The sequence below is a fragment of the Fopius arisanus genome, unplaced genomic scaffold, assembly GCF_000806365.1.
Source record: "Fopius arisanus strain USDA-PBARC FA_bdor unplaced genomic scaffold, ASM80636v1 scaffold00015, whole genome shotgun sequence".
NCBI lineage: Eukaryota > Metazoa > Arthropoda > Insecta > Hymenoptera > Braconidae > Fopius > Fopius arisanus.
Window position 1 is genome coordinate 215,360 of NW_011887754.1, and position 18,807 is coordinate 234,166.

The window sequence follows — 18,807 nt, forward strand, 5'->3', positions numbered from 1 at the left end:
TTTGCATATTTTTCGGTTTCTCCGGTTGGATTTATTAATTATTCATGGAATTGCTGGTGGGAATGGGAGGTTCGGTGGAGGACGTTGAGGAGGGTCGGGGACGCGTCCTCGTCATCCGTTTTTGGGTGTTTTGGCTCTTCGGGTGAATGAATTTTTCACTCGAACGATTGAAATGCGAAGTCAGTGCGGAGCATGGGGCACGTTGGGTGTGAGATACCTGGCGTGTTGATTTTTTTTTTTATGATTTGTTTGTTGGGATGTTACTAATGAGGGAAGCGAGGGGTCGGAGTAACTCTCGGCGAAAAATATATTTTGAAAAAAATGTAGAGAACAGGGGATTGTGAGTATTCTTGAAACATTTATGAAACATGTGTTTTATGTGTAATTAAAATTGTGATTGCTCTTTGATTGATTTTATTTTTTTTGTGTTATGAAATGTCAAAAATCAAAACGCGAGAAAATTGACTGTTTTATAATTTTTTTTGAATATCAAGTATCCCGATATCTCCGATTTTTCAAAATATATTTTCAGATGAACTGGGAAAAATAATCACCTGTGCCATATAAATTTATTGAGCAGAAAGTAATTTTTTTTCCTAGTCTATGTTATTTTTAACCGTGGAACAGGGTGGATAGAGACAGTTGGTGAAAAAAAAGAGGGTTACTGTGTTGATTAGTGTATCGTCGGCTGCGGTTATAATAAATAGGTAGAAAAAAAAAACGAGAGGGATGAAACTCACCTGCAATTCTGAGTGCTGACATTCTCTGGAACTCAGGCTCCTGCAACCACTTCCACATACGTCTAAACGTTTCACGTCCACTTTTAAGCTTGGACCATGGCTTTGGATTTCTGAGTAAATCGCTGAGTGTACCCTGACTGCGACACAGTACCCTCTGTGCAAATATAGCCTGTGGTATACTGTAACGCTTCAACTCAGCACTAATTCTCTGTGCCAATTCCTTGGTATTAATCTCCTCAACTTCACCAGCACCATTACCCGCCGAGGACACTGTCTTCATAACAACAGACGTATGCTGAACATGCTGACTATGTGATATCGTTTGCTGTTGTCCTATCGTTTGTTGCTGTTGGTTCTGTGATTGCTGTGATTGCTGTTGCAATTGGGTTTGCATTGGTGGTGGTGATGCAGCTGGTACTGACAACGTTGGTGGTGAATGATGGGAAGGCGCGAAACTCGTCGCCGCGGAAACAGGTGGTGATGGTGGACTGAGTGCAGCAGGACTCTGCTGTAATCTCGGTAAAAATGCTGGTTCATAATGAGGACTCGCCGATTTATGTGGTGAATTTAATCCACTCTGACTGTAAGCACTCTGTGGTGACAACGGACTCGGTTGTAATCCAGCCCCAGGTGACGGATAATTGTGCGGTGGTGACATGCCCATTGGTGGTAATTTATCATACGTATAGGGTGAATTACCAATGCCAATTCCCATATTCCCAAGACCATTGTTCTGCATAACGGCAAAACTACCAGAAACACCGCCAGCCGTGTGACCGGCATAAACAAATTTATCACTCATTGTTGATATCGGTGGCAATGGCTGAAGTGGTGTAAGGGTTGCGTAGGAGGAGCCAGGTGAAAAGCCTGGCGGTGACATCCTCTCGGCAACTGATGTCAGTGTCTGATAAGTTGGCTCCGGTTGCATCGACCTGAAGTCCGTAGCGTCGATCATACTAGCAACTGACACACTTATACCAGAAGTTGGTGATAATTTACCGGGACTCAATAACTCCGAGTCGGCGTCCCTCGAGTCAACGTCAACGTCCTGCGGTGGTACAATCACCGACAGTGACTCCCTAGCGCTTGTTCTATCCGTATGTTCCTGGGAGGGTGACAGATCCTCCGCGGCGGCGAGGTCTCGCTCCTCCTTAACGCCAAGCGCCCCAGCAGCGAGGAGTTCCAAAGGTAGGTTCGCGCACGCGATATCGGGACTTTGTGAGTCTGACGATGACATACCCTCACCACTTTGCTGCTGCTCCTGTCCCCCACTACGATTTCGCTCATCCCCACCTCCACCGTTACCACCCGTTCTGATGTTGGCCTCGTGGTGGTGGTGGTGGTGGTGATGGTGGTGGTGATGGTGTTGGTTATGATGGTGCTGATTATGCCTGCTACCCCTACTGCTCTTTCCACCCCCACTGTGAGTGGCAACATTTGAGCCGCCCCCACGGCCATGCGTACTCACCGCCGTTGGTGAATCGACCGCATCCAACAATTGCTCGCTATGCGACCGATGATGATCGGCTATGTCCCCTATACCTTCCATTTACGCACATCTAGTTTTATTTATACCTTGTTCCTTTATTTTCCTTTTATCCCTCGTCCACCAATCAATCCACCAATGTCTCTCACATCTTACATCATCGTCTCATCATTTCATCACTCTATCATCTATCACCAACCCTCCACCAAGTTCTTTATCACCGGTGGCGCTGTTATCAGGTACCCGCGCGCGCCTGTACCACCGGTTCTATCGAAACAACACCAACCCCCCGGCGTCCTAACCTCGGGCACACGCGTTTCACAAGTTTTTTTTATTACTATAAACACCCAAATAATCACTTATCAGTCCCCTTACTTTCGTGGATATTCCGTATTCCTCGCTTGCCGAAAAACAAAAGCCAATCACTTCACAATAACAAAAACACCACCGGTCTCTTCTCGGTCAACAGCTACTATCGAAATCACTCAGATAACAACACGTATTAATCATAACGTCAACAAAACAGATGCTCTCGTACCAGTTATTCAATACTGAATCATTCCACTGATCGTTTGTTAATAGGACGCGACTCAGGATCGTCGATTCGATTCGATCCTCGATTGTGCACGAGAGTGGCGTCCAACGTGCGCCCATGACATACGCCAAGCGAGTGAGGACACGCACACACACACATACACGCATACACAAACACACGGGGGTTTTTCCTTTTCCTCGTGTGTGTCTGTCTCTCTTTCTCTCTCTCTCCCTCCGTCGGCCCCTCTAGATTTCACGTGTGGTAACGCGACGTTTAGCAACGAGAAAGACAGAGTACTTGCAAGAGGGGCGGCATTAGTACGTACCACAACCAGCGGTTACGACACCCGTGAGCCCCAAGAACCGGACCGTCTCGTCTACTTCCCCTAGCCTTTTCTCACTCTACTCCCCTTAAACACAATTGCCCCCACCAGTTTTGCCCGTGAAACACCTCCTACCCTGGGCTTTTGCACCCCTACAACGGACGTCTGACGCGTGCGGCTGGTCCAGGTGTTCCCCAAGAATTATCGTACCACCTTTTATCCTTTATTTCCAAACTATTTCTTCATGGTTATATCCTTTGGCAACATCACACGGCATTTTGTCTACCTCTCGAGTTATTTCCGGATGCGCTTTGTTGTTTCGATGCGTTTTGTTGCTAGGGGGTGATACCCCTTTCATGTGGTAATTTTTAGTCGTTGAAGGTTGAAACGCAGTTCCTCGAGAGGTACGGAAAGTTTCACCAAAAATCCTCAGGCTTTCCCCTACCAACGGGCATTAACCCCCTCTCCCTCCTCTCTTGACACGGCGCGTCAGTCAGGTTTCTATCGATTTTCCGATACCTCGTGACCGCTGTAGCTCGATGCGCCGATATTCCATGAGTATAAACACGGATCTTATGGCACCTGTGTCACTCAACCACTCACTTTTAATTATTTACGAGTGCAGGCACTGACGATAATTGTCCGAGTCTCACCTACTTTATTTATATATTTTTTTATTCACTATACTCGGTAGTCACTATGTTCTCTATGTCCATTTGGTACACTCAGTTCAATTTGTTCACTAGATTCACTCTGATCCTCGACACTGGTGAATTGACGGCAGAAACGATCGCGACAGGCGACAATCGCGCGCAGGAATCGAACGTCAATGGAGAATCAATGGCCAATTCGATGTCACATCGACCACTCGAACTCGCCGGCCCTCACCACTTCCCGAGGGTTTGTTTTCCCCCTGACGTCATCCCCCCCACTGTCATGGCGGTGTTCTTCGGTAGATTGAAGTTTCGCGGTTACCGAGAGATCGAGAATTCCCAGGGTTTGCCGATGAATTCCCTGGATTTCACCAACTCGCACGAATTCCCGTCAGAGACGTCAATACGTAAATCAATGACAGCCTGGTGGCGCCCACAGCCCTCTGCACTCTAGGGTTTGTATGCAATCTTCACGATTATCCAGTTGCACAAATCTCGAAGAATAATCACTAATCGATAACCAACGATTATCACTCGATATCAGACGCTACCTTCGCCTCAGCATCGCGGGAAAAGAGACTTTTTGTCCGCCGCCAGGTCTTACCTTAACTCACGTATCTGCACGCGCGACGCTTCAATCCCCCCCCTCCCCCTCCCCTTTTTCGTCCAGGAGTCCCCTAACCCGGTGTTTCTCTCCTCTGTGTGCCCTCGTCATACGTGTGTGTACATTGGGGTTGTCTGTACCCCTCACTCTTCCCCCTCGAATACTTTCCACGCTTTGTCTGGGTGCGTTGATGTATCCAACGAGCGCACGCGCTTCGGTTCGAAGTTTTGCCAGCCGCTCGTCCGATATATCGAGTATACTACACGTTTATCGAGATATACCAGAGGGATCGATAATTCGATGATAATTATGGAATGAGTTGGATTTTAATTTTCAACTTGGTGGTGAACGAGTGACTTTTCGGGATTGAAGCCGAGAAGAAAAGCGCATTTCGATGGCACAACGGAGGTTGCGCAAATCTCGAGGGCAGGGGTAGCGATCTTCCTAACGGGGATCTGTAACGAACTCGATACGAAGGGGTCCTCGGGTGGGGATGACGTCGACGCGAGGGGTTGGAATAATACTGGGGTGGTTGCAGGGACGGTGGGGTAATACTGTGCACCCAGGGCTACAATATTTTATCAAATATTCACCCTGAGAGAATTTAGAGAATCCTCAACGCCCAACTGCCAATGTTCGCCTCGTCGATGTAAATGTAGATTTTCCCGTCCATTTTAATTACCTTAAAAATTCTTTCTGAGAGAATTAATTTATAATTTTATAATGGTGATGAAGCGAGGGGCGTGGGGGGCTTCTGAATGATAAACATCGCCATATGTCGATAGATAACGGGAAGTGGTGAATTTTTTGAGGTGGAGTATTTTTTGAGGGAGAAAATTGAAATTCCAAATAATTTCACAGGGCATTTCGTATTGTTCCCACGGCGCTGTGGGGTGGCACGGGGTGGTGGGATAGGGGGGAAGGGTGAGTCGACGATGTAACGTCGATATGGCCGCTCTATACCGGGGCGTCGCGACGCCGAGTGGGGAGGGAGAACAAGTAGGGAATAGGGGAAAGTTCCACATGGAGAAAATAATCGATAGGACCGACCGATATGTATGTACTCGTTGGGCGACTTGGGGTACATGTGGAGGGTGGTGGAGCAGCGGGGAAGCCCCTCTTCCCCGACTAGGGGAAGACTGTGGTGACCGCTTGCGCGTGGTGATGCGCGGGTTACTACGAAAATGTATGTGATCTATGTGAAGAATCGAGGGTGAGACGGAGAATACAACTTGAGGGTTTTCTATGTAGCACATAAGGCCGTCTCTCTGGAGGATGAGGAGAATACTGGACGTTTCGTGCTCACTTCTCAGTCGGAGATTCATCGGCTGTAAAAAGGGTTTACCGGGACATTTTTGGGTTATTGAATGGCCCTGGAATGTTTTTTTTTTCGGTGGGTGCATTCAATGGACGAAGTTCATTGTTCGTTTTTTTTTCGGGAAGAATATTTTTGAGTTGAAGTGGGAAGAGCAGATTTTAGTTTATATTGCGGAATCATCGATTGATCTTGAAATCAAAGGGAGATAACAGCATTTTTGATATGGCCTTTTTTGTAGCCGTTTATGAGCTGCACAAAAAATATCACAATGGAAATTTAATTATCTCCCTTAAATCGGGAGATGTTCCCGAAATTGATGATTTAAATTGACAAGTAGAAAAACTGTTGGAGTCGTTTGACTTTAGCAGACAGCCACGGATTTGGATGGTCATGAGGAAAAAAAAGAAAATTTTAATGGTGTCAGGTTGTCGTGATTATTAAACGCAACGTAAAACCGAGAAGCTCCTCAAGTTTCATTTGCGGAGAGAAGTCGTGAGGAAGCCAAATTAATTTCGACTGGCGCAATACGTTTCTCTTGAGGAAGTAAACAAAGAGTGAGAAACGCGCGGGATCGCCTTTCGATCAGATCGATGGATTTACCAATTTGCGGAACAATCTAATCTCGTGGAGACCTGTCCTTCCTGGCGTCACACACCCTTTACCACTCGCATGCCAGAGTTGTCACTGTGTGTGGTACCAGTTGAGAGTCACAGCTATTCTCCCTTAGCAGGTCGGTTTCCTCCAGAAATCAATATCTATAATTATGCACCAGCACGCGTAAAACGTACCTGCTCACTGGGACAGATCGACGTCGCTCAGGATCGCTGGATTAATCCGATGGGAGTTAATGAGAGTAATGGACCAGAAGAATTATATCGAAGCCTCCATCACCCGAACATGAAGACAACATTTCCATTCCCATCTTCATTCAAATATATTCAAATAATGGAGGATAATTAATATTGAATATTGTGTTACAGATGAGTCGTTTTTTTTGTTGGGTACTGATTTAATTTTCCATGATTCATCACAATGAGTAATTAATTTAATTGAAATCAGAGGAATCATGGCTAAATGTTGAACGCTGAAATGTGGTTTTATAAATAATGGGTATTAATTAATGCAGAATGCTCTGCTATTCAAAAGTCTGGTTTTCTATTTGCGAATTGTAGGTCTCAAACAATTCACTGTCAATTTTAATGGAATATTGGAAAGTTCTAGAAATTAAAAAAAAATCACGAGTTTCAGAGCAAATCACATGAAAAATGTCCCAGAAAACTGGCGAACGAAATTATCGAATAATAATAATAATAATATACAGAAAAAAAAATCAAGTTAATGACCGACTCCAGTCGATCGATCCCGATAATCTCCGATAACTCGATTTTGTCGAGAGTCTCGTTCAGCAACTGGGCCACGGTGATGCCAGATTGGAATTTTATCCGAACCCATGAATGAATCGAGCTATTGCCTGTCGGATCTTTAACAATCCCCCTGAAACAGGAGGTCGAACATATGATCGTGCACATGGTGAGGAGCCATAGGGAGGTCTCCAGTATTTTATTTCTCCTTCGTACATAGGGGGGTCAAAAAAGCATGGTATCTGGTATGGGGTAGCAGAGGGGGCCCATGAGCTCACCTGCCGCCAGGTGTGAGTTTGTGTGCCATCTGCGAGGGACCCGTGCCACCAAACCGTTTCCTCTTTCAGGTATCCAGATCCGCCCGTATGTGTGTGTATATTATGATGTTGTGTTGTTCTTGTAGGTGGATTGGTGGGGGGGACGTTTAGATATTGAAGCCAGGGGATACCACATTGGGGGACCCCCTTGCTCAGTGGTGGACTATCGTATGGGCACGTGACATAATTACGTACACGTCACGGCCAATGGACAGATCCTCAGTTGCTGGGGTAATACCAGTGAAACCCATGTTACCCCCTTCTTGTGAGAGGTTTTCTCATTATCGCATTGTCGATTGCTAATCGGGGGAAGGAGCATTGTTTTTTTAGGTGATTGACGCCGCGTGACGCACATGCGGGTCATTGTAATTCCGTACTCAGGGTTTTGTAACATTTTTTTTATTGGGACTCTTGAATTTTTGGGAACAGTTAGAGATGCAGGGGAAATAATATAGTTACGGAAATTGTAATGGCAATTTATATGGGAAAATCATTTTTTTTTCTTACCGAGAATCCCCGGAAAATTTGTTTGGTCGCAAATGATGGATAATTAGGGTAAATACATTTTAATTATTGAAGGTTGATATTGATCGTTGGGAGTTCGAAGATAGCATGGATTTTTTGGTCTATTCTAAAAATTCTAAAAATGTCATACGGTGTTTACGTGAGTTTTCAGGACGTTGACAATTCAGGAAAATTATTACATGAATATTTTTAACGTTGAAAATCTCGTAGGGTTGGATCACATTGAATTAATAGAATTTGATTAAATTTTTTCCGGATATTTAAAGAGTAATTTCCTGATAGTGTAGGGGATCTAGTCGTATTCTGCGCCGATTGTTATGCTTAGCTCCTCAGAAATTATTCGGGTTTGGTGGTACCATCGATTTGTGTCCAGAATTACTGAAAAGGGAAGAGCTTATATTAACAGGACAGGTATTTCAAAATTATGAAAAGTTTTCTGGAATTTCAATATCAAGCACGAGATCGAGCATTTACACTGAATTAAAAAATCTAATTAAGAATTCCGTTTCATTCGTCCGGAAAATTCCAAGTCGTTATTCCTTTCTGTCTTCCAAATTTAATAAAAATTTATATTTTTAAAATCGTTGTATCGAAATATTATTATGGATTATGAAGTTTCGGCGTTATCATTCATTTATTTTTTCGCGTACTTATCTCTCCGGGATTGACAATGACTTCAACTCGGGTGCACGTGTAATGACACTCTCTGGGTGGTTCCAGAATCCATAACTTCGATCCCTGTATTTGCGCCTGCCATGACGCGTGCTCTACATCATCGACCTTTGAAAGTTAAAGGTTCAGTTACACAGTAAGGCCATTACCTCAATGTGTGATTCACGGAAACTCACGTGCATCGGGGCCCCGTAACCGGAACTTCCCATGAAAATCCAATCAGTCTTCTCACTCTCGGCCAGAGGTGGAAGGAAGTAAGGGCGATGGTAGTGTTGGCGGAGTACTGTCCCGATGTTTTCATCACAATTGCTCCTAAAATTGCATTTTTCCTCCCCAATAAAATTGATACACCCATCAAATTCGGGTCGAATCAATTTTTTTTTAATGCTTCGTTAATTTCCCTCTACTATAATTAATTTCTAAGGACTTACCATCCAACATACCATGGCTGGCTTCCTGGCCTGAGTGTCGCTCGATCCTCCGTCATATTGAAAACCTCCCGCAAATTGTGAAAGCCAGTTTTATACGGAAAAAACTGACAATTGGCGTCTTGATCTTCGTAAAGCGACTTGAAGAAGGCGAATGAGAAAACTTTCATTGCGGACCAATCGTTCGTTGCATCGGTAATCACCACGGGTCGTCCTGAATACGCGTAACTTCAAAAAAAAAAAAAATCGGCATTGGAAATCGGTGCCCATCGGAGAATCACTCGACACAGAAAAAATGTCTCTCTCACTTCTCGGATTAATCTTTGAATATTTGAACTTTGAATATTGAATTATTTTAACTTTATCCGAAAATAAAATAAATTATAATTATAAATAAATTATAATAAAATAGAATGAACCAACCACTTGTTTGATACGAACTCCAAAACCTGAGAAAAATCATTTTTTCGTGTCCGAAAATAAAACTGGAAATTATTACCGCTCTTCAAAAACTTCGAGCTCAACGTCCGCGAGTTTTTCAACCTGTTGAACGTCCTGACAGACGGAGCAGTCCTCGGCGGGGCGGAAAATCCTTTGAAACACATTGGGAGTCCCGACTAGACACTGAGCAAACCGATTAAAAAGAGAACCCAGAGGAGTGGATCGGCTCACCTTCTGATGCTGATGAGCGAGAAAATAATCCCCAGCGAGGTAATAACTGAGGTAGAAGAGAAGCCCCAGACACAGGAGATGCCTGCCAGCCAGTCGAAACTTCCTGGGGGCACAGAGTAATGATGAGGCACGCCAGAGCTTGGTGCACCTGGAGATCAACCCCTGCCCTTGAATTCTTTCGAGAATCACCAGAATATCCTTCCTCGCGGTTTCCACCTGCCTCTGGTGATCCACTCGGTCCGATTTTTCCGTCATGGTTGTGGTGCTGGCTGGAGAGACACTGGAGATCTGATGCTGCGCAAGTAGAACCAAGTGTCTCTCACAGTGGGGAACGAGAAAAGTGCGATATCGACTCGGATAAATTGAAAATTTCATGGATGAGTGAATGAATTCGTAGTTTCACACTTCCGAAATTCTCTGGATCCGATCTGTGTTCCCATGGCTTCGAGAATATGGGAGTCGACTTGCGGAGGAGTTCGATAACAATTTGAATGGGTCAGGGGAATATTTTGGGGGTCCAGGGGAAAAATAAATGCCCCAGGTCTTACAATCGTGATCTGCTCTAGTGGAACGAACCACTTCGTATGGGTGTACATGCGCCTTATCTCCTGGCACAGCTGCCTCTGTTCACTGAACCGATTCACTTCGTAACAGACAATCATCACTCTCCAGTATTTCTCCTCGAATCGCCCTTTAAATCTTGAGTATTCCTCGTCATTAGGGTAAATCTAGCTGAAAGAATTTAATCATTCATGTCAACTTGGAGAAATATTACATCGAAAACTCAAGATTACGCTCCGGTGGTATGCAATATCCCGCGATTCGAGTCTATTGGATTCTAAATGAATTAGGGAATCGATTCGCTTTGAATTCGTAGAATTAAATCAAACGATGCAGATTGTCAATTCGCAGCAACAATTGATTTTGTCGAGAAGAAAAAAAGTACCTCAGCAACGGGTGAAACGAGACTCGAATTCGTTTTCCGTCAGGGTTTAATCAAGGCTCAATCAAGAATTAATTAGTAGAGGGAAGTGAGTCAAATTTTACAATTTTGTTAAATATCGATTGATCTCAAAGACTACTGCTGCGAAGAGGTAAAGTCTAACTAATTGACTTGATCTCTACTCGATTTTTTGGGAAGTATCTCAAATTGTTTAATTATTTTAAAAGCGGATACGGAGGGAAGGCAGAAATATCATTTTAATCCATAAATATTATTTAAATTTTCCCTGATTGTCGTAGCTCGGCATTATCAATTGTCGGTTAGCCAGGTTTCAAAAGGTATTCCATTACGAACCAGCCACGCTGTCCCTCACGTTCTACATCAAGATTTCTCCTTGCTTGACGGATCAAAGTCCACAATCGAAACTCACAGTCATTCGGCATCAGTAAGCCTCCGTTCGTTGCTAACGGCACATTATAATTTTTTTCAACGAACGAGTGGAGGTGGGTTCCAAGATTTGAATAACCAGGAAGATGATCACCGGAGTCTCGAAGGCACTCGGCCACGTCCCCAGGAGCTTCAACAAGTTCGTAAGCTTGAACTCAAGGTAAGAACTTGCTCATCCGTCATTTATGCGCATGAATATCATTTCTGTTGTCATGGATTTTAATTATTACGAAATTGTTCTCAATTTGTCAGTCGGGTAGAGTCCATTCGATTATTTCTCCAATTCGCGTTCCACGATATTGACGATTACGCGGTTTTTATCAATCAAATATTTACGGTGGGTTTTATTGGTGGCAATTTTATTTCAATTTCTCGCATTTATGTTTCAGATGTCTTGCAACACAAGCAGCTGTCAAAGTCAAGGAGAGAGACGCGAAGGCCTCGAAAAAAGAATCTGAGTCCTTCACGATGAATATTTTCAGAGGTGAAGCGCAAGTGAGCCAAGTGTTTCCTTTTCCGAATCCATTGAGTCAGGAACAAACTGATACTCTGAAAATGTTCATCGATCCTATCGAGAAATTCTTCGAAGTTAGTATGAGGATAAAATAAAGAATATTAAGACTATTAATTCGACGGGTCCCCGGGTCATGTAAAAATTCCATTTCGAGAAAAATTATCTTTCTCCGTTTAAAGTTCCTAGATCAGAATAATTTCATATTTTCTTCCCGTCATTAAAGTTTCTATTGTCATCCGCGTGAGATGTATTAAAAATGACTCGAAATAGAAAATATAAAAATGATCCGAATATCGTAAGTTCTGGTCGTAAAATAAAAATTAAAAACAAAAACTTCTACAGGAGGTAAACGACCCAGTGAGAAACGACGAAACCGGAGAGGTTGACGAGACGACGAAACGGGCACTCTGGGACCTGGGGGCTTTCGGTATTCAAGTCCCGGAGGAATTCGGTGGCCTGGGCCTGAACAATACGCAGTACGGGAGGCTCGTGGAAATCGTGGGTAAGCACGATCTGGGAGTGGGTATAATGCTGGGCTCGCACCAGAGTATTGGTTTCAAGGGGATAATGCTGTATGGGACCCCCGCGCAAAAAGCGAAATATCTCCCCAGAGTGACGGGGGGTGAATACGCGGCATTCGCCTTGACGGAGCCGAGCACTGGTTCTGACGCAAGTGCTGTCAAGTGTCGAGCTGTCAAATCGTCAGATGGTTCCCACTACGTCCTAAATGGAAGTAAAATGTGGATATCCAACGGAGGATTCGCCAACATTTTCACAGTGTTCGCCCAGGTGCCGATGAAGGACCCAGTGACAGGGGAGACGAAGGACAAAGTGACAGCCTTCATCGTGGACAGGGGCTTCGGTGGGGTGACGAGCGGTCCCCCTGAGAAGAAAATGGGAATAAACTGTAGTAACACAACTGAAGTCTTCTTCGAGGATGTCAAAATCCCAGCGGAGAACGTTCTCGGGGGCGAAGGCCAAGGCTTCAAGGTTGCTATGAATATTCTTAATAACGGGAGGTTTGGGATGGCAGCTGCTCTCTCCGGGACGATGCAGGCGTGCATCAAGAAATCAGTGGAATTTGCGAATAACAGAGTGCAGTTTGGAAAGAAGTTGAAGGAATTTGGAAGTATTCAGGAGAAAATAGCGAGGATGGCGATGCTCCAGTATGTCGATCAATCCCTGTGCTACATGATCGCAGGGAACATGGACAAAGGGAGTGAAGACTATCACCTGGAGGCTGCCATTTCCAAGGTGTTCGCATCAGAGGCCGCCTGGTGGGTCTGCGACGAGTCCATTCAGATAATGGGTGGCATGGGTTTCATGAAGCAGACGGGATTGGAGAAAGTGCTGAGGGACCTGAGGATCTTCAGGATCTTCGAGGGGGCCAACGATATTTTGAGGCTCTTTGTGGCGTTAACCGGGATACAGTATGGAGGAGCTCATCTCAAGGAGCTCCAAAAGGCATTCAAAAATCCAACAGCTAATCTTGGCCTCATCTTTGAAGAAGTCTCCAAGAGGGCCACCAAGGCGGTGGGCTTGGGCTCCGCTCCAAATTTCTCACACCTGGTGCATCCCAGTCTCCAGGACAGTGCTAACCTCGTGGGAAAGAGCATTGAGAGCTATGGGCAGAGCATTGAAGCTGCACTCATCAAGTATGGGAAGGGAATCGTTGAGGAGCAGTTTGTTTTGAATCGGTTAGCACAGGCTGCCATCGACACCTATACCTCTGCTGTTGTCCTCAGCAGGGCCAGTAAAGCTGCTGATGAAAAATTGCCTACTGCACAGCATGAACTCCTCATGGCCCAGGCCTGGTGTGCTGAGGCTGCCTGCAGGGTTGATGACAACCTCAAGATCATCAAATCTGACTCGTATTTGAAGAATTTCACCAGGTTCAGGGAGATCGCCAAAAATATTTGTGAGGCTGAGGGGGTAGCACAGAATACACCGCTTGGATTCTAGGAAGCTTTACTAATTATTTATGTAAAATTCACACGTTTCGAAAGAAGGAAAATATTTTTTGATGGTAGAAGAGAAGTTTCTAGATTAATATTTTTATTATTACCCCAAGAAGGCATAAGTTTTCTCATTTTTTTGTAAGATCAGGAAACTTTTTATCTATAGGTGAGGAAATTCCATGATCCAATGTTGATAAATGTTTTTTGAGAGGATTTAAATTAGTTGCATATTTTTGATAAATTATTGAGGAATAAAGTAATAAAGTGATTTTTTTGATTCGGAAATCGTCATTATTTTATTGATTTCTTAGTGATTGGAGGAAAATTTGTGGTAATGCAGTCAATGTTTATTAATGGGATTGTTGAAAGGTTTTTGACACTTTTAAATAAATTTGTAAGATATTTTTTGAGAAGATCTATCCTATTTATATATTTTTGATAAATTATGGAGAAGTTGATTAATAAAGTGATTATTCTTGAATTCGATAGTCTTTATTTGTTACTTCTTTCATTGTTTTTCCTCACAGAATAATAAAATAATTGTTTGAACAATTGGGCTGTACATGATCAAAGACGTAAATCTCTTATAACTAGCTACGACTGATACTGAGGGAAAAAGAAACGGTTCCTGATAATTCTTAACTTATACCGCACATTTGAAGGTCAACGATGTTTACTGTTTGCCTCAGAATGTGGTAGAGATTGTTGTCATTTAGAATAGCCATCGCATGCGTAGAACGTTACAAGATCTAGTTCTTTGATCATTCTGTTTATTATTTATACTGACATGGAAGCACACGAAATCTCTATACACTTTTCCACTCTTTCCACCGTTATATCTAGTGTTTATAGATATATTTCGTTAAGAATAAGTGAGGTGAAGAATTATCATGCATTAACGGAGAAAGTAAAGCTTAGTATCGCCTTTCTCCAAAGTATTTTATCGAACACTTGATTGACAAGTGACATGCCGTCTGCAGTTGCTTCTAGTGGGAAACTGAGTCGAAATGTTTTCTTTAATTTTCAAGATGCTAGGAATGATTGTAGCGAATGGAAAATATTCTTCAAACGTTAAATTTGATATTGAAAAATTTTATTCTCACAATTATTCGAATTTGCGGGATGATTACGATTCCTTTGATGTCAAGGTTGAAAATTTTTTTCTGTACGTTTACCCACGATTTTTGCAGATTCTATTTTCAACGTTTTATTTTTTTACTATTGTATTTCATTTAAGCCTTTTTCAAGTGATTAAAATTTTTCGGAGTGTTTCTGACAAAATTGATTCCTTCAGGGGTGTCGATTTTCTGAAGTATTTCTGATAATAAATGAAAAATGCCCAAGGAATCGTAATTTTCCCGGATTTGCCCTCGTAAATTAAAAAAGAACACATCGAACAGTTGGAGGATCTAATTCGGTGGTATTGTCAGACAGCAGATTCTTTGGTGCAAGGATAAAAAAAAATATATTCACGTGCAACTTCGTTGATTGAATTTATCTTCATTTTCAACATGAATTAATCAGGACTGAATAACTTCAATAATTTATTCTTTATCTTTGAGCGATCATGTCTCTTCTCCGAAAAATCAATGGATCTTGATACTCGAATTTTAAAGTGAATGTGTGAGTTGACGACATTAATGAACAATTGCGCGTTTGTTTTACAACGAAAACAGTGAGGAAAGTATAACAGTCTTACTACATGCAGATAAATTCAGAGTTACGAATATTTGACAATATAGCGACAGGTTCCGACGTTTAATTTTCATTTCTGAGAAAAATATAGGAATTTTGGTTTATTGGTTACTCCAGGTGTGCACATCGATTTTTAAGAAAATAATTCAATGGATGATGGGTTTCGTGTTGGCTAGGCTGGGATAATTGATCTGTTTGCAATGAATCCACAACCCTGTTCTCCCTAAATACGAAAATAATCATCTGATGTCTTCAGAAAGCAATTATCAGTGAGTATTATCGAATATATCGATATTCAAAGTTATATCTATTGAAAAAATTACCTTTAAATGGAAAAACTGGAGGATCACTTTGTAAATACAAATGGCAGTTAAATTATAATTTTTCTCATAAGTTAGAGTGTTTTCTTGTCATAATATAATTACGAATTCAGAACTACTCAATACAATGTTAATAATAGTTAATCAGCTTAGTCACTGAATTTATTCTCTCTACTTTCATTTTAAGTAGTTTTTCGTTGCTATTTGTTCACAACGCGTTAAGAATCTTTTTAAAAAGATATTTCAATGATTTCCTGAGGCGACACGCTGCGTCTTCCAAGGCTCTCGAGATATTCAGTCCCTGAACTTTTCACCCTTCATCACAGAAAAATAGAGGAATAACAAAAAATTGATGGGAATCTCACTAATACAGAACTCCATCAGACCTTCAACAAATGTTAAATCCCAAAAACACGAAATTCCAATTACCAAAATGGGGTTTTTATCTTCATTCCATACAAATGTCATTCCATTCGTATTAATCTAGAGTCCATCTCAGTCTGGTTAAATATATTTATATAATATACATATTTTTTTCACTTCACAATGATAGAACCCATCGTTATCACAATTGGAGCGCAAAAAAAAAAATGGGAAAAAGGAGTAATTAATCATCTCGTTACCAGATCGAATGGAGGCATTCGATTGTATTAATCACTACCTGGAGTAACTTGTTTGAGATTTTCTTTCTGCTCGTATAACATTTAACCCTGTGCAATGGAAAGCTCCTTGAACATAGTGCCATTCCAAGCGACAGAGATACAGTAGTGTTGAAGAAGTTGTGTGAGAAGTTCTCTCTCATCCAGCATCTCGATGCGTTCAATCCTCTTCCTCTCGGACTCTGGCAGTGAGTCGTACACCTCCACCATTGTCCAGGCATTAGAACCCTGCCAGCCGCTTATAGTAAAGCTGGAACAATCGATTTTGCATATTTTTCATCTCCAAAGTGCGTGAAGTACATTATATCTTCATATTGATAACTCACCGTCTTTGTTGAGTCTCTAATGATTCACAGTCTTCAACGCCAGCGAGCAAACAGCCTCTGCACCTTAAATTCTGAAGCATAACTTGGCCGAATTTATCGCGCATATTAACTTGTTCGTAATTAACAAAAATACAATTTGGAAATTTTTCGGCGAGCCATTTCAACAGACCAGATGCCGCATTACTATCTACGTAAACAAGTACACACTCGGCGAGAAAAAGGGTTGGAATATTGAATTCAACCTCCGCCTGTACCAATTTATTCGACAACTCTGATATGTGTCGCAGGTCTACCCCGATGAGATGGTAATTAGCAGCATGAAAATCCGTGGTGGAGAATTTTATTTCGCCATCTGCAAATTAGAGCATTACCGTGACCTCTGGCATTTCACCTACACAAACTCAGACTAGCTTAAAAAATTCCCTGGGCCACATCAACCTACCTTCAGTGTTGATTTTGTCAATAAGCTGCTTGTGTTTTTTAATGTGATAGCATTTCTTCGCTGTTATGTTTGGGAAGTCAAGTTCTACAAAATTCTGGGGACTACAGCCCGCATCCCTCAGTCTCCAGTAGAGTGTGTCGAATCCAGCACCGAGATTTATTATCTGCCCTTTGCCCCCGGAATACTGCAAGACACATTAAAATGTTAATGAGCCCTCGCACGCCTAGTTCACTTCCAGTTGCGGCAATTACACGATTCCAATTTTTTTAATTACAATTAAAATTACCTGTGAATTTCCCATACAGCTAATTTAAATTCTAACAGGAAACCTCTTGAATCTGTCGTGTTAAGCGAGATTCATGGTTCAATGAAATGCCACATTCCTCAACTTAGCAATTAAATTAATTCTTCATTCACATCTCATACACCAATCACACTTGCTAGAAAAATTTTGATACCGTGAAAATAAATTGTTATTTTATTGAATTCTCCATAGACTGAAAATTCAGAATAGCGGGTGTTTAAAATTCCATCGAATATCAACTTGTGATTATTTTTCGAGTTCATCCCTGTTATATCAATAGATTTTCATTGATGATCTGTATATTGTGATCCATCTGATAATTTTCATATCCAAAAGGCAATCGAAAAGTCCATGACAATAAAACGTAAGCAAATTTTCATGAACTTGAAAACGATATTCCCACCAAGCAGATTCTTCGCATCCTTCAACTATAATCCCATCATCACCAGCTATCAAAACAATTCCTATCCACTACCTTATACCTTCCCTCAACCTCCAATCCCTCTCATTGAATAAATTCCTACCAACAGCCTCCTTCGCCAAAACCAACGACCAACCCCCGAATTCTCGTGTCCATCTGGAATTCTCCGAGCAATCAATCGACTCAAAAAAAAATATATAAATTCCCACAGCAAGATTCACTCTGGAGAGTAAACGTCATTGATTTTCCATTGACCTATATCTCGTATTCTAGCGAAAAGTGGGTAAAACCGTAGTTGAATTAGGCCAGGGCCCCGACCAGGTCAAGGTTTCCCCAACCCCCTCTCCGTCGCGGAGATCTTCTTTCATCCCCACCGACATCAGCTGGCACCTGCCCACAGCCCTCGCCACTTTCGAGGTTAAGCAGACACCCAATAATTCACCGCCACCCGCAATAATGAAAACAAAAAAAAAAAATAGCAAACTCACCTTCAGGAACTTATCGATGAACACCTCGATGCCTTTAACCCTTGCATAATATCCACGGTTGATTTCAGGAGGTTTTCGCGCGGTTTGCCTTACGAAAAAGTTAATAAAAGGATCCGACCAGTAACCTAGTTGCACAGCGTATCTTTTACACTCACTTGCATCATCATTAGTTGCCTGTGTGGCCTCATCATCGGCCATCTCCTTAATCATGATTTATCTTTACCAATAACGAGTCACAGATCAGTCTAAATCATTTTCATTCACCACATTCACGGGGTTCTTATCAGTCCACAGTTGGGGGTAAATTGTTACGGAGCTGTCACTTACTGCGACTCACAGCACTAGCGGCCATACTGCCGGGTTCTTCAGGGTCGCAACGACAACGTGAAGTCAGTCGCTATTGGGAGTTCGCCGCGCGCGTACTGCGTACAGACGTCCCAGCATAAAGTTTATCCAGTGATTATAAGAGTGGGGGTGACTGTTACAAACGGAAATAATCCGTGGAGGGGACACCCAGGGAAGTAAAAAACTTCTCCTGGACCAGTGTATCCAGGAACCAAGTGAGGGAGAGATGGAAAAGTCGTTTTATCGCTCTCGCACCACCGGAGAAACAAGGACGCCTGGAGGGAGAATTTTCGCCGCGCTTCTGACGTCGTG

At 42.5% G+C, this 18,807-nt stretch overlaps 4 protein-coding genes across 4 annotated transcripts in view; 1 reads left to right on the forward strand and 3 right to left on the reverse strand.

The window, feature by feature from the left end:
• The window catches only part of LOC105263417 (hepatocyte nuclear factor 6), a 38,641-nt gene extending 35,526 nt beyond the window's left edge, over positions 1–3,115 (reverse strand). The window contains exon 1 of the mRNA XM_011299623.1: positions 741–3,115. Within this exon, the coding sequence (XP_011297925.1) occupies positions 741–2,289 (1,549 nt within the window). The 5' untranslated portion in view covers positions 2,290–3,115. The remainder of the gene's footprint in view (positions 1–740) is intronic.
• A 4,881-nt stretch (positions 3,116–7,996) lies between these two features.
• LOC105263632 (uncharacterized) lies at positions 7,997–9,888 on the reverse strand. The gene is made up of 6 exons (XM_011299957.1): positions 9,634–9,888; positions 9,461–9,585; positions 8,965–9,189; positions 8,710–8,845; positions 8,512–8,641; positions 7,997–8,239 (listed from the first exon to the last, which is right to left on the reverse strand). Exons 1-6 carry the CDS (start codon positions 9,886–9,888, stop codon positions 8,154–8,156), a joined length of 957 nt encoding a protein of 318 aa, XP_011298259.1. The 3' UTR covers positions 7,997–8,153.
• Positions 9,889–10,979: 1,091 nt separating this feature from the next.
• Positions 10,980–13,976, forward strand: Acadvl (Acyl-CoA dehydrogenase very long chain). Its single transcript, XM_011299624.1, has 3 exons — positions 10,980–11,183; positions 11,413–11,611; positions 11,880–13,976. The coding sequence occupies exons 1-3, from the start codon at positions 11,110–11,112 to the stop codon at positions 13,497–13,499; spliced, it is 1,893 nt and encodes a 630-aa protein (XP_011297926.1). The 5' UTR covers positions 10,980–11,109; the 3' UTR covers positions 13,500–13,976.
• A 506-nt stretch (positions 13,977–14,482) lies between these two features.
• LOC105263421 (leucine carboxyl methyltransferase 1) lies at positions 14,483–18,553 on the reverse strand. The gene is made up of 4 exons (XM_011299629.1): positions 18,151–18,553; positions 16,938–17,121; positions 16,496–16,847; positions 14,483–16,419 (listed from the first exon to the last, which is right to left on the reverse strand). Exons 1-4 carry the CDS (start codon positions 18,358–18,360, stop codon positions 16,215–16,217), a joined length of 951 nt encoding a protein of 316 aa, XP_011297931.1. The 5' UTR covers positions 18,361–18,553; the 3' UTR covers positions 14,483–16,214.
• Between the last annotated feature and the right edge of the window lie 254 nt (positions 18,554–18,807).